The following is a 21,358-nucleotide window of genomic DNA, read 5'->3' as shown; positions in this document are numbered from 1 at the left end:
CACCGTGACTCCCGGCCCATGGCGCCGCGTCGAGGAGAGGCCGGGGTGCGGGCCACGGCGTCGCAGTTTCTCCGCGCTGCGGGATCCCCTCAACCGAGACGCTGGACCGGGGGGGCTAGGCAGAGACGGCAGCCATTATAACGCGGGCCAACGATGGCCGGAAATGCCCGCAGCTAAGGCTAGAGCTCCTCGGGAGTGCCTAGTGCGGGAGGGTGCCGCCTCGCCTGCACTGCTGCCCCCTGGCGCCCGGAGGCCTTCCAGGCACCCTGCTCCAAGGCTCCCCCAGGAGAAGGGAGGGGTGGGTTCTGCTGGAGACCGAGTTAGAAACAGCTGTTGGGTCTTTGCATCGAGGAAGATCTAGGTTCACCTTCTCTTTTTTTTTTTTTTGGGGGGCTTTGGGGGGGGGGGGGGTTAAGTGACTTGCCCACAGTCACACGGCTAGTTTTTGTGTTTGAACTCAGGTCCTGACTCCAGGGCAGCAGCCCCTAGGTTCACCTTCTCCATCGTAAACATACTAGCTGTTGAAAAATGATGGATAAATATGCAGAACGAGATACACATTTTTGATCACTATAAATGTGGAAATTTGTTTTGCTTAACTAAGATTATTTGTTGGTTTTTTTCTTTTTAAGGGGGGTAATAGGAGTGGGAGGGAAATGAGAGGGAGGAAAAATGAATGTTTGACAATTGAAAAAATTAAAATTTAATTTTAATTCATTGATCAGTCAACTAACATACTAACTGTGTGGGCAAGTTATTTCTCAATGGCCAAAACAACCAAGTCCAGCTTTTTTCCTTCAGAGAAAAAAATACAAAAAAGTTGCCATCAGTGGAGGAAGTTTCCACAACAGAAATTTCCCATACTGAGAAATTACAAGTCTTGACCTTGTTATTTATAATTAGTGATAGTAATAATAAATAATTCACATTTTATAGAGACATAAGGTTTCCAAAATGCTCTCTTCCCAAAAGCCCTGTGAGACAGTGTGAAAATTTTCAGCTCCATTTTAGAGATTCAGGAAACTGAAGCACTGTACCTAAGAGTACTAGTAAGTGTTAGGACTTGAACATCCAAATATAACATTTTTTCTCCTACACTTTGCTATTTTTCCCTAAACAGTTTCTAAGCACTGAGCAAGATATAGCAGAATCTTGAAAAATGTCTGCTGCATTGAATTTTTATAACTTTGCCACCTTTCTTACCCTCTCTTAGAGAGGGTAGACATAGCTGAACACTGCAACTCTTCCTGCTATCATGTAAACTAGGAATCGCTGAATTAATTACAAGTTGAATATGTTAAAGTTGTGCCACTGTCCAAGGTCTTTGAAAAATCTCAGAAAATGAGAGAGATGCTAGAAAACTGGAAAGAGGAAAATGCCCTGATTTTCAAAAATGGAAAGAATGAAATCCGCATATTCTATGCCTTGACTTTATTCCTGGCAAAATTCTAGAACATGATTTCATGCCCCAGTTACTTCACTTCATGAACATATAGTTCAGCTGAGCCTGGTGACTTGAAGTTATCGAGTACTGTTACTGTTTCAAAGTCACATATCTTCTGTTATTTTTATCAACAGCATCCCCATTCTTCTCATCAGTTTCCAACTTCGAAGGCATCCTGAATTCCATCTCTCTGTTCTTTATCCCCTATATCATCAAGTGTCAAATCTTATAGAGTCAACATCTTCACTCTTTCTCTCAACTTAAATCACAATCACTCTCACTTCTACTAGACCAATGGTCTTCAAATTGATCTCCCAGCCTTGTGCCTCTCTTCTCAAATCTATCGGTCACACAGCCATCAGTGATATTCCAAAATAACAGTTCTAATCATGTCACTCCCACTTAAAAAGCTCCAGTGTCTCATTAGATCCTTTAGGATAAAATACAAAAATCTAGGTTTGACTTTTAAATCCCTTTGCAATTTCCCTCCATCTTTCCCTATTACACAGTACTCATATAACTCTCCTCACATTCCACTTTTTAGCCAAAATGGTCTTTTGTTTGAACACTTTACACAGCATTTTATCTTTCCTCTCTGTGGCTTTGCATAGTCTTATCCCCTACACCTAAAAGCACTCCTTCCATCTCACACAAATCACACAAGGCGAGCACTCACATGGAGGTCAGAAGAAGCAATACAAGGACATTCTCAAGGTCTCTCTAAAGAACTTTTGGGGCTGCTAGGGGGTGCAGTAAATAGAGCACCAGCCTGGGAGTCATTTGAACCTGTGTTCAAATCCAGTCTCAGACACTTGACAAACTTACTAGATGTGTGACCTTGGGCAAGTCACTTAACCCCAATTGCCCTGCCCTCCCCCCTCCAAAAAAGCAAAACAACAAAAAAAAAAAGAACTTTGAAATTGGTTGTGAGACATGGGAGACACTGGTATAGAACTGCCCGGCATTGAGCAAAGCAGAATTTCACTACCTCAAAATAAACATAAGATGCACAAATTTAGAGACATCTCCACTCCAAATGTTCATATAGACTATTTGTGCTAAATCTGTGATAGAACTGTCAGAGCTTATATTAGTTTGATCAGCCACAGTCGGACAAACATATATGTATACCTTGATCCCAACATCATGATGTTATTTTGGTCTTCTTCAAGCACAAAGGACAGCAACCAACTAACCATATATCTTATGTGTACACAGTTGTTTCCATGTTGCCTCTCCCATGGGGAATATGAACCCTTTGAAGGAAGAAACCATATTTTTTTCCTTTTCTGCACTTAGTAAGCTTTTATTAAATGCTATTTTGCTCTTATTATCAGGTACAAATTTGATCATTTAGAATGAATAAATGTAGATTATGCTCAAAATTGTGAAAATAATACAAAAGGGAGAATACTGGAAATATATTTAAGACCTCTTTTTAAATATTAAGAAATAATATTTTTCAGGGGTGGCAAGGTGGTGCAGTGAGTAAAGTGCCAGCTCTGGAGTCAGGAGGACCAGAGTTCAGTTCCGGCCTCAGACACTTAACACCCACACAAAAAAACTAGCCATGTAACCTTGGGCAAGTTACTTAACCCCAATTGCCCTCCAAAAGGCCAAAATAATAATAATAATATTTTTTTCTCTGAAGCCCTTTCAAGAGTCCTGGGAAAAGCCCCATGGAAAGGTGGGTGATTGGCTTAGGACAAAAGGATTTTTCTTAGAGAAATTGATTAAGACTGATAACCAAACATAACTCTTCTCTTATTTATATTGTTGCCTCCCCAATTACCTGAAGTGATTGGTGCTAGGACCCTCACTTTTTTGTTAAGAAAGAGTTAAGATATCAATGGAATAAAATTGTTCTGGCAAACTTGAACCTAAATCAGAGTATAGTATTACTAACAACTTTTTTTCTTCCACACAACCTTAATGGAACTATTCATTAAGGATGATAATAATAATAATAATGTGAACACAAACAAGAAAATGAAAGCATTGACACTTCTATGATCTCCTTGTCAGTAATATGAGCAGGCATACTTATGTCAGGCCACCCCATGTGGTCCAGACAACCCAGGATGAGGGAAGCATATGAAGATACGATAAAGACTTGAGACAGAAATACTAAATAGTAAACAATTTCAATATTTGTTTAGGCAAAAGTTGATGATGATTTTATTGCTAGTGAAATTCAACAAAGGTAAACTGAGACACATTTTTTCCAAGCAAGATAACAGTTTATTAGTAGAGTATAAACCTGTTGGTCAAAAGGCTATCTTAGTTAGTCCAAAAGACCCTGAAGAAGAGATGCAGCTCCATTTTATAAGCATTGAACAAAGAACAAAACAGAGCAGGTGAGGAAATGATGCAATACACCAACCCTATAACCATAGGGTTAGCAGCATCATGGGGGTGAGGACATGTAGCAGCAAACACCCCAGCATCTCCAGGGTGTCTGCCAACACAGGTTCTTAGATCTGCTTTGATAAAGGAAAGCAATTCAAAATGGGTTAACAAGCTTACTTTAATCAGTCAGATATGTATCGTTCACCTAGTTCAGGGGAAAAAGGTCAGCGCCCTGAACTTCAGAATATACAGACAGAATTATCAAGACAGAGAAACAGATCAAATAGACAGTTTCCAAACTGTCTAACCATTACATCCATACCAAACAACATCTGGGTTTCAAAGCCGGGGGGCTCTGGACAACGGCTAGCCCAGAGTTTCATCAAATCACAGAACATTTCTCAAAGTGAGTCCCAAAACAAAGCCTCACATAAGGGCTTATATAGCCTTCTCCTGGCTCAGAGAATGTAACAACCTTTTGGACCCACTGGCCAATCAAAAAGTAGCTACTGAAAAACAAGCCTCCCACCCCAGGCTCCAGGTGCACTTTAGCCTAGGGGCAGGGAAGATCTTAAAAATTTACATTCCCGGGGCAACCAGGTGGCTCAGTGAGTAAGAGCACCTGCTCCAGTGTGGGGATGACTTGGATCAAATCCGGGCTCAGATACTCAGCACCACACCCAGAAATAACTGGCCGTGTAACCTTGAGCAAGTTACTTAACCTCAATTGCTTTAAAAAAAAAAATTTACATTCCCATTACAGGACATCATGATTGGTTACATTAAATAAAGTGAGCCAACATTCACACAGGGCTAACAACCTCCTTTCTCGTTTAGAGGATTGCTAGGTTGATTTATGGGACTCATCTGCGTCCTGAGGCTATTGATAGTAGACTCTGATAGATAGGGATAGCAGACTCTGGTTTCTGGGACTGAGATAAGATCTCTTTTTAACTGGCAAGGATGAGCAAAGATGCTCAGTATATCTTGTGGAAATGTCCCAGCTCAGCTTGTAGGTCTTAAAAGATAGCACACAGGGGCAGCTAGGTGGCACAGTGGCCCTGAAGTCAGGAGGACTTGAGTTCAAATGTGGCCTCAGACACTTAACACTTACTAGCCTTGTGACCTTGGACAAGTCACTTAACCCCAATGGCCCTGCCTTCCCCCTTCCAAAAAGCAAAAAAAAAAAAAAAAAGCGCACAGTCAATGCAACCAAGATTAAAAGGGAAGCAAAAACTGGGAAAGAATTTTTGCAACCAGTGTCTCTGAATAAAGGCCTCATTTCCAAAATATGTAGAGAACTGAGTCAAATTTACAAGAATACAAATCATTCCCCAATTGATAAGTGATCAAAGGATATGAACAGGCAGTTTTCAGAGGAAGAAATTAAAGCTATATATAATCATATGAAAAAAAATGCTCTAAATCACTATTGAGTGGGGGAGGTAAAAACTTCTCAGACTATATCCTAAAGTCTAGTAAGGGAACAGGCCTGAGTTTTGGTTTCACCCTTCCCCTTCCCTTACTGCCACATTTAGCACCCTTCGCCCTCCTTTACTGCCACATCGGCATTAAGTTTGCCAAATAGGCATATGGACGCTTGGATTGGCTATATCCTGTTTCCTTGTTCTTTGTGTTTTTTGTGCCTAGACTGTAAGCCCGCCTCCCAGCCAATGGGAATAAAGGGTAGCGGTGGGAGGGGGTTTGTCTGCGCTAGGGTATGTAACCTTGCTTTGTCTTCTGTAACATGCCTCCTTCCACTAGTCCCTCCTGGTGGAGGTGATGCCCTCTTCCCGTGAGAACTGAATAAATGCTTCCTGTTCTTACCTCAAGACACCTCTGACATTTATGAAATTTTGGGTAGAGGATTTTGGGGGTTCCTGTACCCCACACACTATTGATTAGAGAGATACAAATCAAAACAACTCTGAGGGAACTTATTAATTGGTAGGGGAACTGCCAGTTTCCCATTAAATTCCTCCCCACACCCGCAGTCCTGGAGATGAAGAACTGAGGCCCTGAGTGGGGAGGGAGTGTCCCAAGTTCTCACACTGATAGAAGGCAAGGTGAAGAAGCAGGACTAACAAAGACTGATTTTCATGGAGCTTACTCTTTCCTTACAACCACATATGAGATAATTAATGTGAACCATGTCTCTGAGAGCATGTGGCTTCATCATTTTCCGAAGACCTCAAGTCCCAAAAGTGGACAACAAAGCCATTGAGTTTCTCCTGCTGCAGACATCATATGGAACGAATCACTGAACTCCCCCTAAAGGTCATGTGGACCCAGGAGAGAGTGACTTAGAGACAGCTTTTAGGGAGACCCGGGAGGAAGCTGGCCTGGATGCCAGCCAACTGAAGATCATTGAGGGATTCAAGAGTGAGCTCAACTATGTAGTCAACAGCAAGCCCAAAACAGTTTATCTACTGGCTGGCAGACTGCAACGTGCAAATTCGGCTGTGCAGGGAACACCAGGCTTATCGCTGGCTGAAACTAGAGGAGGCCTGCAAGCTGGCACGGTTTAAGGATATGGCCACATCCCTCAGAGAAGGGCACAAGTTTCTCTGCTCCAACAAACCTTGACCCCAGGAAAGGGAAGGTCTTTTGAGATACCCAAGATTCAACCTACTGAGGTTCTTAGGTGTCTCTTCTGAGATCAACCCCCACCCTCATTAGATTATCCAGTCCTGCAGTACAGGGCAGCTGAAGCTGAAGAAATCAGGCTAATATGCCTTTTAGGTCAGAGCAAACATCATGGTGTTGAAATGAAAGAGTGGTATGGAAATATATAAAGCCAAATCTCTGTACTCTTGTACATGAGGAATAAACTGTTAGAAACTTAAAAAAAAAAAACTCTGAGGTACCACATCACAACTATTAGAGTGGCTACCATGACAAAACAGGAAAATGATAAATGTTGGAGAAGATGTGGGAAAGTTGGAACACTAATTCATTGTTGGTGGAGTTGTGAGCTGATCCAACCATTCTAGAGAGCAATTTGGAACTATGCCCAAAGGGCTATAAAAATGTGCATTCCCTTTGACCCAGTAATATTACTTCTAGGTCTGTATGATCTCTTCCAAAGAGATCATAAAAGTGGAAAAGGACCCACATGTTCAAAAATATTTAGAGCAGCTTTTTGTGGTGGCCAAGAACTGAAAACTGAGGGGATGCTCATCAATTGGGGAATGACTGAACAAACTGTGGTATATGAATGTAATGGAATACTATTGTGCTATAAGAAATGATGAAGACTTCTGAAGAAGATTTCAGAAAAACCTGGAAAGACTTATATGAACTAATGAAGAGAGCAGAACCAGGAGAACACTGTAATAGCCACAGTGTGTGATGACTGATTTTGATAGACTTAGCCCTTCTCAACAATGCAAGGACCTAAAAGCAATTCCAAAGGACTCATGATGGAAAATGCCATCCCCATCCAGAGAAAGAAGTATGGATGTCTGAATGCAGAGTGAAACTGACTATTTTCTTTTTTTGTTTGTTTTGTTTTTTGCTTTCTCATAGTTCCTCCTATTCATTCTGGTTCATCTACACAACATGCCTAATGTGAAAGTATGTTTAATGGGAATGATTGTGTAGAGGCTATATTGGATTGCATGCCATCTTGGGGAGGGAGGAGGAAAGGGAAGGGTAGAAAATTTAAAACTTATGGAAGTGAATGTTGAAAACTGAAAATAAATAAATTAACAAACAAAAGAAAAAGATAGCACACAGATTTCATGGAGTTTTTCCGGAAGTGAAGTTATGAAGGCTAACAAGTTTCCTTGGCATAAAGTGATTTACAGGTGTTGCTGAGATAACAACTCCCTCAGAATGAAAATGTATGAGAGCATTGAACCTCTAAACTTAACTCAAAGCTTTTCTTTAATAAAAGTGATCACTGGGGAAAACTAGATTTTTACACCTAACTTGAGAGAAGAAAACTAAACATCTGAACTCATGACTTTCTTCACTGAGAGACAAAGAAAAGGATTTAGGTTGTTACATAAAATACAGAATAGAATCAACTACAAAGAGGAATCAAATGTAAAATACCAAATCATTGTTTGATTTTTCTCAGCCCAAACTAGACTGGTAGTAATGTGAGTGGAGAGCAGGAGACATATTTGTGGAGATAGAAAAGGACAAGATTTGGCAACCTGTCGGATGTATGATCCTTTTTATTGCCAAATGTAATGGCCTTTCCTCAATCCATCCTTCTTGACTTTTCTGCAGTACTATTTCATCTTCTCCTGTGTTAGGCCCTAGACCAGCCATCCCTCATTCTCTGAACTTAACCCCCATACGTCCACAACCTCCTGACTATGTTCTCATGGACCTTTCCCTCACTGGTGTGTTCTTCCATCAACTTCCACTTTGGAAAAGGGCTCCGGACTTAGCCTTGATGACCCCACCTGGATTCCTCACATCCCACTTTTTGACTTCCCTTTTCTGTGTTGTTTCTATTAGAACACAAGCTCTTTGAGGGTAAGGGCTATCTTTTAGCTTCTATGCCAGCACAGTGCCTGGCATATAGTAAGCACTTAATAAATCCTCTTTGACTTGTCAGTTTGATTTTTCATGACATTGCTCTTTCTTGGTTCTTCTACCTGACCATTACTTCTCAGTCTCCTTTCTCATTCATCATGGCACATCCACAAACACAGATATACACCAAGGCTCTTCCTTAGACTCTCCTGCATCAGCTGCCACGGATTGAATAACCTTCTTCATGCTGATAACTCCAAGATGTATATATCCTAGCAGACTGCCTGGCACATAGGAAATATTTAATAAATGCTTCTTGATTAATTGATTGGCCTAGCCTTAGTCTTGCTCTTAAGCTTCTATCAAATCAAATTGTTTTTTGGACAATTTGAAATGGGTGTCCCATAAACATTTCAAACTCAGTATGTCTAAAATAGAATTCTGTCTTTTACCCCAAACATGCCTCTTCTTTCAGTCAAGAGTACTACAATGCTTCTAGTCACTCAGGTTCAAAACTTGGTATCATCCTCAATTCCTTACTCTCCCTCACTCTACATTTCCAATTGGTTGCTGAATCTGGTTATTTCTACCTCCAAACATCAATTTGAATGCATCACATTTTTCCTGCTCACATGGCCACCACCCTAGTTCAGGCTCCTCTCACCTCTTGGCTAGACTATTATAATAACATTCAAATTGGTCTCCTTGCCATAAGTTTCTTACCCTCCCCAGTCTATCTTCCACATAGCCATTAAAGGGATTTTCCTAAAGCTCTTATCTGACCATGTTATTCCCTTGGATCCCTTACCAAAGGCTTTCTATTCATTCTAGGATAAAATATGGACTCCTGTTTGGTATTTATTTATTTTAATAGACTTATTTATTTAATTTTAGCTTTTAACATTTGCTTTTTGTAAGATTTTGAGTTCTAAATTTCCCCCCCCCCCCAGACCTCCCTCCACTCCCCTCTCCCTAAGAGGGCATGCAGTCTGATACAGGCTAGATCATATTAAACATATTTCCACATTAGTCATGTTGTAAAAGAAGAATCAGATGTGAAGAAGAAACAACATACTACATTGAGTATAAAAATATCCTACAGGCAGTAGGTGGGGGAAAGGGCTATGAAAGGGGGGGGTGGTGAGAAGGGAGGGAAGAAGTAAAGGGGAAGGGGAGGAAAAGGGAAGGGGGCTGATAAGAAGGGAATACTGAGGGAGGCAGTGGTCAAAAGGAAAACTATTAAGAAGGGGAAGGGAGAAGGAGAGAAAAAATATAAGCATAAACAGGGGAGGGAATAGGATGGAGGTAAAGATACAGATAGTAATCATAACTGTGAATGTGAATGGAATGAACTCTCCCATAAAATGGAGGCAGATAGCAGAATGGATTAAAAACCATAATCCTACAATGCGCTGTTTACAAGAAACACATATGAAACAGGGGGATACACACAGGGGAAAGGTAAAAGGCTGGAGTAAAATATATCATGCCTCAGCTAAAGTGAAAAAAGCAGGGATAGCAATCCTTATCTCAGATAAAGCAAAAGCAAAAATTTACCTAATTAAAAGAGATAAGTAAGGAAACTATATCCTGCTAAAAGGCACCATCGAGAATGAAGCAATATCATTACTTAACATATATGCACCAAGAAGTATAGCATCCAGATTTCTAGAGGAGAAGGTAAGAGAATTAGAGGAAGAAATGGATAGCAAAACCATACTAGTGGAGGACCTTAATATCCCCCTCTCTGAACTTGATAAATCCAACCTCAAAATAAACAAGAAAGAAGTTAAGGAGGAAGGGCGGCCAGGTAGCACAGTGAGTAAGAGCACCGGCTCCAGTGTTGAGAAGACCTGGAGTCTGAATCCCGGGCTCAGACACTTAGCACCCACCCAGAAACACCTGGCCGTGTAACCTTGAGCAAGTTACTTAACCCCAATTGCTTAGGAGCGGCCAGGTGGCTCAGTGAGTAAGAGCACCGGCTCCAGTGTCGGGATGACCTGGATCAAATCCAGGCTCAGATACTCAGCAACACACCCAGAAATAACTGGCCATGTAACCTTGAGCAAGTTACTTAACCCCAATTGCTTTAGGAAAAAAAAAAGAAGTTAAGGAGGTGAATAGAATTTTAGAGAGGGTAGGTATGATAGATCTCTGGAGAAAACTGAATGAGGATAAAAAGGAATATACCTTTTTCTCAGTGGTACCTGGCACATACACAAAAATCAACCATGTACTAGGACATAAAAACCTCACAATTCAGTGCAGAAAGGCAGAAATATTAAATGTATCATTCTCAGATCATGATGCAATAAAAATCATATGCAATAAAGGGCCATGGAAAGACAGACTAAAAACTATTGGAAACTAAACAATTTAATCCTAAAAAATGAGTGGGTCAAATAAGAAATCATAGAAACAATCAGTAACTTCACTCAAGAGAATGACAATAATGAGACAACATACCAAAATTTGTGGGATGAAGCAAAGGCAGTTCTTAGGGGAAGTTTTATATCCCCAAGGGCACACATGAATAAATTAGAGAAAAGGGAAATTAATGAATTGGGCATGCAATAGAAAAAGCTAGAAAAAGAACAAATTGAAAATCCCCAATTAAATGCTAAATTAAAAATAATGAAAACCAAAGGAGAGATTTAAAAAATTGAAATTAAGAAAACTGTTGAATTAATAAATAAAACTAAGAGCTGGTTTTATTTTTTGCTTTTTGGAGGGCAATTGGGGTTAAGTAACTTGCCCGAGGTTACACAGCTACTTTGTGTGTGTGTGTGTGTGGGTATTAAGTGTCTGAGGCCTGAACCGAACTTGGGCCCTTCTGACTCCAGGGCCAGCACTCTACTCACTACGCCACCTAGCTACACAAGAGTTGGTTTTATGAAAAAAAAAAAACAATAAAATTGATAGACCCTTAGTCAATATGATTTAAAAAAAAAATGGAAGAAGAAAGAAGAATCAGAACAAGAGGGAAAAACCATGAGAAAGAAAAAAACAAAAAAACAAACAAACAAAGAGAAAATAGTATGCTTTGATTTGCATTCAGATTCCATAGTTCTCTCTCTGGATGTAGAGAGCATTTTCCACTACGAGTCTTTTGGAATTGTCTCAGATCATTGCATTGCTTGGAAGAGCTAAGTCTAACAAAGTGGGTTGTCGCACAATGTTGCTGTTACTGTGTACAATGTTCTCCTGGTTCTGCTTACTTTATTCAGCATCATTTCATGTAAGTCTTTCCAGGTTTTTCTGAAGTCCACCTGCTCACCATTTTTTATGAAATAATATCACATTCATGTATCCTGTTTGGTATTTAAAACCCCTCATAATCTCATCACAACCTATCTTTGCAACTTTTTATACTTTATTCCCTTCCTGTACTGTACAATCCAGCCAAACTTCCCTGTGTATTCTTTTTCACATAGGGACACTTCATTTCCCATTTCTGTGTCTTTGCTTTGTCTGTCCCCCATGCCCAGAATTCATTCCTTTTTCATCTATACTTCTTAGAATCCCTGGTTTCCTTAAAACCTCAACATAAGTAGCAGATTCTATAGAAAGTCTTCCTAATATATGTTTCCAAAAATGTTTCATTTTTGCTTGTTTTTGTATCCCTAGACCCTGGGATGGTGCTTGACCCCTAGCAGGCAAGGCTAAATAAACATTTGTTGATGGATATATTTTACCTAGATTATTAAAAAAAGAGTTTGATAAGGTTTCTCATGCTATTCTTACACCCCCCCCCAAAAAAAAAAGATGAACAGATGTGAATTAAATGAGAGTGCAATTAGAATCAGGTTAGGTCAATGGCTACCTAGACTCAAAGAGTAATCAAAGAGTAATGACATACTGGTGTCACCTTGTAAGGAGATGTTGATAGGCTAGAAAATTTGACTGAATCTAATAAAATAAAATTTAATTAGGAGAAATGTAACACATCACAAATTCAATTTCACAAGAATGAGATGGAGGAGGTGGGGTCAGAGAACAATTTTATCTGAAGAAATGACAGGGACTTAAGTGGATTTCAAGCTCAATACAAGTCAACAGTATAATATGGCAGATACAAAAATGAATGTGATTTTGGATTACATTGAAAGCTATCCAGAATTTAGTGCCAATAGGCTTGTTGTACTCTGGCCTGGTCAGATCACATCTGAAGAACTACGTTTAGATCTGTATGTCACTCCTGCCATTAACTCAGTTTAGGAGGAATATTGGTTAGCTAGAGAGCAGAGGGCAGCCAGAATTAAGGGTCTTGAAAACAAAACATATGAGATTTAAGGACCTGGGAACATTTAGCCTAGAAAATCAAAGATTCAAGGGGAAATCTTTCTTTCAGTACTTGAAGGACTGTCACATGAAAAACCAATGAGGCTTGTCTGTCTGACCTCAGAGGGAAGTTGCAAATATAAAAATTTAGAGTTGATATAAAGAAATACTTCTTCATATTTAGTTATCCAAATGTGGAATGGACTGTTTTGGGAGGTAGTGGGCTGCTCGCCTTTGTAAGTCTCTTTTAAGCAGAAGCAGGATGAGCACATATTGGATATGTTGTCATAGGAATTCTTTTTGGAGAATAAGTTGGACTAAATGGTGCTAGGTTCCTTCCAGCTCTGACAATCTGTGATTCTAAAGCATTTGTTGATTAGCAGCCATGCCCATTTCAAAAGCAGTTTAATTCATTGCTACTTTTGCTGCTGTACAATAAAGCTAGATTGTATTTGATCTAAAAGATAACTATCCTATTCATGCAAATGTGTAAATGTTTGTTGGATGAGTCTATTAATGAACACAAACTGACCAAATAAAAAAGATACTTGTGATATGGTGAGATTTCATCATGAAATAGTTCTTCCTTTAGGTAGATAAATCTAGAGGGGAAAAAAACAAACACCTTTCCAAGCAACTGAAATTTCTTTTAAGAAATAGCTTTGTCGGGGCGGCTAGGTGGTTCAGTGAATAGAGTACCAGCCCTGGAGTCAGGAGAACCTGAGTTCAAATCCAACCTCAGATATGTAATACTTTCTAGCCATGTGACCTTGGGCAAGTCACTTAATCCCAATTGCCCTGCCTTCCCCACACCAAAAAAAAAAAAAAAGAAATAGCTTTGTCAGTCAATAAAAAAGGAACTAATTTGACACTTTAATTTCCTTAAATATTTTGTTCTGATCTTAACACCAAATAAAACATTCATTTCCACAGACATTGTAGAACAGGAAGGAATTTTATGTGAAACTATGAAATATTTATTGTGTAAAGTAGGGGTTTCAAACCCAAATAGAAATGGAAGCCACTAACCCATACATAAGGATCTCTGCAGGCTACACATTCAGTTTTAAAATGTAAGATATGTCTTACTGTATTTTTATTTATTTTGTCAAATATTTCCCAAGTATGTTTTAAGCTGGTTCAGGTCACACTTGGGGGGAGGGGTGTTGCCTTTGTGGACTGCATCGTCGACACCTCTGTTATAGAACTTACTTTTCTTTTTTTTTTAGTATATAATACATTCAGTGTAACTTTAAAAGGCACCCTGTTTGTCTGCGATTTCTTCTGTTCTTCTTTCAGTTCTCTTCCATTTTTGTGTTTTGAGACCCTGCCTCTCCCGCAGTTGAAAAGAAAAGGCACTCAAAGACCTTGTAACAAATATGCACGGTAAAGCAAAATACATTCCCTTATTAGTTAAGTACAAACTGAATGTCTCATTGGTATCCTGAATCCATCACCATTCTTTCAGAAAGTAGGCAGCATATTTCATCTCTAGTACTCTGGAATTGTTCTTAAATCTTTCAAAGTTGTTTGTCTTTACATTATTGTTTTTAATCTATAAACTGTTCTGAATCTGCTCACTTAGCTCAACATCAGTACCTTTGAGTCTTTACAAATTTCTCTGAAATTGTGCCTTTCATAATTTTTTATACTACAATAACACTCCATTATATTCTTATACCATAATTTGTTCAGCCATTCCCTAATTAATGAGTACCCCTTTAGTTTTTGGTTCTTTGCCACTACCAAAAACCCCAACAACCCTGCTATATTTATTTTTGTACATTAATTTCTACAGAAAACATATTTTGTACTTTTCCTTTTTCTTTGATCTTTTTGGTGTATAGTTCTACAAGTGGCATAGCTGGGTCAAAGGGTATGATCTTAGTGACTTCAGGGTCACTGTTCCAATTATTTTTCAGAATGGTTGTTCTAATCCACAGCTACACCATTGGTGCATCAATATTCCTGTTTTACCTCAGTTCCTCCAATATATGTCATTTTCCTTTTATATCATTTTCATGAATCTGATGAGTTGCAATATCAGAGTTGCTTTAATTTGCATTTCTTAAATTATTAATGATTAGAATCATTTAAAAATTTGTTGATAGCTTGGATTTCTTCCTTTGAAAATTGCCTGTTTAGGGGCGACCAGGTGGCACAATGAGTAAGAGCGTTGGTGCCGGCATAGGGAGACCTGGGATCAGTTCCAGCCTCAGATACTCAGCACCCACACAAAAATAACTGGCTGTAACCTTGAGCAAGTTACTTGACCCCAACTGCTTTATAAAAAAAATTGCCTGTTCATATTTTTTGGCCATTTATAAATTAGGAATGGCTCTTGTTCTCATAAATCTGAATAATTTCTATATATATCTTGGAAATGAGAATTTAATCAGAAAAACTTGCTGCACACTTTTTTCCCCAGTTCAGTTTCCCTTCTGATCTTAGTTTCATTGGTTTTGTTTCTGCAAAAGTAATTTTATTTTTATGTAATTGTAATGCCAAGCAAAGGCAATTTCCCAAGGTTCAAAATACTAGCATAGGTGCTCTCCATTTTATTCAGTGACAAATTAAGAACAGATAGAATCAAAATTTAACATCATTCAAAATACAGCATTTACCAAGAGTGATTCAATAATCTCCAAGTACTACCCCACTCCTGGACATTACATTCATTTAATCAGTCACAAAGTCCCTCTTCTAAATACTACTCCACCCCTAGACTGTACATTCATTTAGTCCATCACAAAGCCCCTCTTCTCAAATGGAGATTAGTTTCCAATCATAAGTAAAGTACATTCATTTGTTTAATCACAGAGCACAAAAAAGTCAAAAGTTCCCCACCCTTGGATCACAATTGAATCTACCCCAGAGTTACAACAAGCTTAAGCACAGCATTTAATACTCAAATGGAGGTCTTTTCTTCATCTTGACAGGAGGTAAGTTCTCAGCAATCTTTTTTCCTGGGAAGACAAAGCTTGGCAAGGCCACAAGATACATTGTCAGTCTCTTCATTAATTCATCCTCTGTCTGCAGAACAGTCCTAGGACCCCTGAAAACATTAGCAAAACCCTCTCCCAGGATTTCTGTAAACATACAACAAGAAAATCCTTCTTCAGGGCTTCTGAACTAACAGAAAGGTTCTCAGACCCCTGCAACAACAGGACTTTCCTTCACCAGTGGATAAATCTGGCAAAACGACATCAAAACAGACAGACAAAGTACCAGCATAACAGCCATGTCTCCTCAGTCCTTGGCAGTTCCGGTGGCAGGTCTCAAAAGTCCAGGGCAATTCAAAGTGGCCTTCAGCAATCCTCTCCGTCTCTCTCTGCCTCCACGAGGTGCTGCTTCCAAAAAGTTCTTCTGCCTCTCTCCTGTGTCTCTCCAAATCTACGTCACCAGCTCCTCCCAGTCCAGCACTCTCTTTTCACATCAACACGTCCATCCCACAAGTGGGATTCACAAGCTCTGGGCTTTAACACAATCAAACAAAAACTAAGCCAATACAGGGGGATCTTTAAATTCCATTACTATTACAATAATTAAAACTGTCCATTTTGTCTTCTACAAGCCTCTATTCCTTATTTGGAAAAGTCATGAACTCTTCTTTTGTTCATATAATTGAAAGGTAACGTCCTAACTCCTTTATGATTTTTATACTTAATCTTATGTCCACTTGGCACTGTCTTCACATGTAGCATACATGCCAACAACTAGTTGATGGTCTATACCCAACTTCTGATAAAACTTTTCTAGTTTTTCCCAGGAGTGTGTTGAATAGTGAATCTTTTTTTTTTTTTAAAGCAATTGGGGTTAAGTAACTTGCTCAAGGTTACACGGCCAGTTATATTTCTGGGTGTGGTGCTGAGTATCTGAGCCCGGATTTGATCCAGGTCATCCCGACACTGGAGCCTGTGCTCTTACTCACTGAGCCACCTGGCCGCCCCTAAGCAATTGGGGTTAAGTAACTTGCTCAAGGTTACATGGCCAGGTGTTTCTGGGTGGGTGCTAAGTGTCTGAGCCCGGGATTCGATCTCCAGGTCTTCTCAACACTGGAGCCGGTGCTCTTACTTGCTGTGTTACCTGGCCGCCCCTTGAATAGTGAATCTTAACCCCAGTAGTATGGGCTTTTGGGAGCTAAATAGTTCAGTAGACAGAGTACTAGACCTGAGTTAGGAATACCTGACCTCAAATCCAGCCTCAGATACTGGCTGTGTGACTCTGGGCAAATCATTTAGCTTCAGTCTGTGGGTCTCCCATCTGTAAAGTGGGAATAACAAATAGCACTTATCTCCCAGGGTTGTTGTGAGAATAAAATGAGATATCTATTATTTTCAAACCTTAAAGTACCATATAAACACTAGCTAATGTTATTGAACATTAGATTCCTAGGTTAATTTTCTTTGATATAAACCTAATTTGTTCCATGTATCAACCTATTTTTTAACTAGTAAGAAATGGTATTGATGATTACTGCTTTGTAGTATAGTTTAACATACTGCATTGCCAGAAACCTTCCTCCATACTTTTTTCCATTATTTCCCTTGAGTTTTTTACTTTTTGCTCCTTTAGATAAATATCAGTGTTTTGTATTTTATGAAATAATGCTTTGATACTTTGATTGGTATTGTCATAGAATAAGTAAATTAATTTAATCAATATAATTTTCAACATATTGGCTTGTACTATGCATGAACAACTAACATTTTCTATTTAGGTCTGCATTTCTGTAGAGTTTTCATATCTATATTCACATAGTTACCGTTCTGGGTAGGTATACTCCCAAATATTTATACATTCTGTAGCTACCTTGAAGTTTCTCTAAACCTTCTTGCTGGGGTTTATTGGTAATATTCAGAAATACTTATGATCTATGTGGATTTACTTTACAAACTTTAATTTTGCTGGTTATTTTAATTTTATTTGAACTAAGTCTATCATATCATCTGCAAAAGTAATAACTATTGCTTTGCCTATATGTATGCCTTCAATTTTTGTCTTACTATAGGTAGAATTTCTAGTCCTATACCAAATAATAGTAGTGATAAGACTATCCTTACTTTATTCCAGATGTTAATGGAAAGGACTCCAGTTTTTCCCTATCATGTTTCTCATTCTAGATACTTATTGTTTTTAATTCAATTTTATTTTCACAAAGATTCACATTCACTTCTACTCCCCTCAAGCAACAACAATGAGGTAAGAAAAACAAAACACCTCTCACAAACATATGTAGTCAAGCAAAACAAATTCCTGCCAATGTCCGTGACAAAAAAATAAAAAAGTGACAGTCTGCACTCTGAATTCATCACCTCTATCAGGACAGAATAGCATCCATTTCCCTTAAGTCATTGGTTTTTATTGGAATATAGTTGGACAAAAGTTTCATGAGTTTTTTACAACTGTGGTTGTTGAGCTGATGAGAGTTTTTAAGTGTTTCAAAATTATCTTTACAAAATTTTTGTTATTGTGTAACTTGTTTTGGGTCCGCTTACTTTACTCTCCAACAATCCATATGAATCTTAACTATGCATCCCTGAAACCACCTCATTATTCATATACTATTTACCATTTAAGAAAAGCACCATTAACTTTTTAAAACAGAAATTAGTGTTGCATTGTCAAAAGGTTTTGCTGCATCTATTGACATAATCATGTGCCTTTTACCATTATGAATATAATCTATTATGCTTATAATTTTTCCAATATGCTATTATGGCCTCTTTGCAAATATTTTATTGAAATTTTTTACCTCCACATTCAGTAGGGATATTGGCCTTTGGTTTTATTTCTCTCTCTTCCTGCTTTAAATATCCAGACTATAATTTTATCACAGAAGAAATATGGTAGGAGCTACTTCTATTTTTACAAAGAGTTTATTGGAATTATTTGAATATTTTATAGAATTTGCTTGTAAATAAATTTGGTCCAAGGATCTTTATTTGAGTGCATTTATGGTTTGTTAAATGTTTTTTCCTGAGATACAGTTCTCTATTCCTTGTTCTAATCATATTTTTGTAAATATTTGTCTATTTCCCATGTTACTGGTTTTCATGAGACTACAATTGAGCAAAAATGTCTATTCATTTTCTTTCTTCATTTGTTGTGAATTGACCTTTTTTCATTTTTGATACTGGTTTTCTTCCTTCCTCACAATCATATTAGCTAAAACTTCATGTATTTTAATGCTTCTCCCACTCAAAAGTTTTTAATTACTCAGCGGTTTTTGTCTATTTTCTTTCAATTTTGTTTTCTTCTTTGATTTTCAGGATTTTTATTTTAAGCACTTGAGGTTTTAGAATTTCATTTTCTTCTTTTAGTTGCATATTCATTTCTCTTTTCTTTTATTGATAAAAATGCTGTGATATAAATTTATTCCTAAGCATATCCTTAAGGATTTATGCATCCCATAAATTTTGATATGCTCTCTTGATTTTCTTTGATGAAATTATCATTTCTATTTCTTGTTCTTTTACCTACAAATTCTTTAGGCTTGAGTTATATTTACCATTCAATTCCTAATCCTTTTTCAAAGTCATTTCTTGAATGTAATCTTAATTGAATGATGTGATTGTCATGGGTAGTCACTGTTGTGATCTGTGTGGCTTGTAGGTGAAGCAGCAAAATGACCAAGAAAATCAGAATTGAGAGATTCAAAGAGAAGAGCTACAGATATTTTAACTGGGTTTCAAGAAAAGGAAACCTACCATATTTACCCCAATAAGGGGAGGAAACCATGTGGCCCCAATGTGGGGCAGTGACTGGAAGTAGTGGCAGAATGGCACAGAATTCCTGGCAAAGCTGGGAGCTGCAGGGATTGAAGCCGTGCTCAACTGAGCAAGGTTGGGGCTTTGAAACAATGCCAAGTTCCTAGATCAAGGTTCCTTTGAGAGAAGTTTCTAAACAAAGTCAAATTCTTGGACTCTGCAGGAGACAGAGCCAAGAAGCAGCAAAGGATAGAAAATAAAGGGATGGTCTTATCATTTCATTAACTATCTATTTAGGGCATGTGAAGCAGGACAAAGTTGGATAAGAAAAATGTTTCTGGATTTGATTATAAGAACTATTGAATTAATGAATATTTCTAATACACAAGCCCCATAAAAATCTCTTAAGAAGGGGGGTGTAATAAGAATGTAAATTTTAAAGATCTTCCCTGCCCCTAGGCTAATGTGCACCTGAAGCCTGGAGTGGGGGAGGCTTGTTTTTCAGTAGATACTTCTTGATTGGCCAGTGAGTCAATAAGGTTGTTACATTCTCTGAGCCAGGAGAAGGCTATATAAGCCCTGATGTGTAGATTTGTTTTGGGACTCACTTTGAGAAGTGTTCTGTGATTTGATCTGAATTCTGGGAAGCCGTTGTTGAGAGTCCCCCGGCTTTGAAAAACCCAGATCTGGAAACCCAGATGTTGACTGGGTATGGATGTAATGGTTGGACAGTTTGGAAATCTGTCTACTTGATCCGTTTCTGTGTTGATAATTCTGCCTGTATGCTTTGAAGTTCGGGGTGCTGACCTATTTCCCCTGAACAAGGTAAACGATATATGTCTGACTGATTAAAGTAAGCTTGTTAACCCATTTTGAGTTGCTTTCCTTTAACAAAGCAGATCCAAGAACCTGTGGTAGCTGAAAACCCTGAGGACGCTTGGGGTGCTTGCTGCTACAGGGGGCGGAGTCAAAATGGCAGAGTAGAAACAGGACCTCCCTGCTGCTCCTGCTTCCACCTTCCCCACTCCACATAAAAAGGGGACTCTAAACAAACTTTGGAGCTGCAGAACCCACAAAATGACACAAAGAAGCTAACCTCCCACTGAGGACAGCCCGGCTGGCCAATTCGCAGGAATCAACCATTGCAGGGCTCTGGTAGCCGAGCCCAGCCCCATGCCTAGGCTTTAGCCGTAGGGCAGACCTGAACAGCCACCTGCTGAAAGGACTCCAGATCAGCAGCAACTGTGACCATTTCCAGATTTATCAACACACAGATGCAAAGGACAAAGTGAGAGGTCAGTGCAGTCTGGACTTTGGGACCCAGTACGTGGGAGTGCGTGGCTTTTGCCCCCAGGGCGAGAAGCCACTGAGCCGCCAGCACAGCCAGCCAGAGCCACGTGGCAGCTTCAGCTCCTGGCCTGCAGTGTAGGGGGACCAAACACCAGTCTGAGGGGTGATGGCTCTTGCTTTAACCTGCTTGGATCTGGATTGCAGTCTAGGGTAGAGGTCCTGGGGTGTGTGTCCAGCTTGCCAGAGCGTGTAGAGACCTTAGAGAGGGCACCCATCTAATACCTCCAGCAGCTGAGAAAACCCCAGCGTTTGGGACAAGAGCTCCCCTGTCTGGTGGCAGAGTCGTATCATGGCAAAAAGCCCAGGGGTCAAGTGACTGAAGGGTGACATGACCAGGCAAAGGAAACAAAGCAGACAGAACACTCCAACATTAGACAACTATTTTGGGGACAAAAAGGAGCAAAGCATGGAACAGGAGGAAGACAGTGAAGTCACAACTCCTACACCAAAAGCTTCAAAGGAAAATACGAATCCTGTTACAGGCCATAGAGGACCTTAAGAAGCAGATAAGAGAAGTGGAGGAAAAATTGGGAAGAGAAATGAGAACAATGCAAGAAAATTACTAAATGAGAGTTAACAGCCTGACTGAGGAAAATCACAGCTTAAAAAATAGACTAACTCAAATGGCAAAAGAGACTCAAAAAGGCAATGAGGAGAAGAATGCCTTAAAAAGCCAAATTTGCCAGATGGAAAAAGAGTCTCAAAAGCTCACTGAAGAGAATCATGGCTTCAG

At 39.2% G+C, this 21,358-nt stretch overlaps 3 protein-coding genes and 1 pseudogene across 4 annotated transcripts in view; 1 reads left to right on the top strand and 3 right to left on the bottom strand.

Annotated features, from left to right (window-relative positions):
* DDX46 (DEAD-box helicase 46) overlaps positions 1 to 155 on the bottom strand; it is a 64,063-nt gene extending 63,908 nt beyond the window's left edge. For both annotated transcript variants that reach the window (XM_069091859.1, XM_069091860.1), the window contains exon 1: positions 4 to 155. In XM_069091859.1, the coding sequence (XP_068947960.1) occupies positions 4 to 20 (17 nt within the window). In that variant the 5' untranslated portion in view covers positions 21 to 155. The remainder of the gene's footprint in view (positions 1 to 3) is intronic.
* CUNH5orf24 (chromosome unknown C5orf24 homolog) overlaps positions 1 to 21,358 on the bottom strand; it is a 228,599-nt gene that overhangs the window by 164,476 nt on the left and 42,765 nt on the right. The window lies entirely within an intron of this gene.
* The window catches only part of PCBD2 (pterin-4 alpha-carbinolamine dehydratase 2), a 290,006-nt gene that overhangs the window by 233,787 nt on the left and 34,861 nt on the right, over positions 1 to 21,358 (bottom strand). The gene's annotated exons all lie outside the window — the stretch shown is intronic.
* LOC138163990 (bis(5'-nucleosyl)-tetraphosphatase [asymmetrical] pseudogene) lies at positions 5,923 to 6,649 on the top strand (annotated as a pseudogene).

Source organism: Petaurus breviceps, unplaced genomic scaffold (assembly GCF_028583685.1).
Source record: "Petaurus breviceps papuanus isolate PSGF00001 unplaced genomic scaffold, PetGlider_PUasm1.0 189, whole genome shotgun sequence".
Lineage (NCBI taxonomy): Eukaryota > Metazoa > Chordata > Mammalia > Diprotodontia > Petauridae > Petaurus > Petaurus breviceps.
Note: the sequence above shows the minus strand (reverse complement) of the source record. Positions and strands in the feature narration are given on the sequence as shown.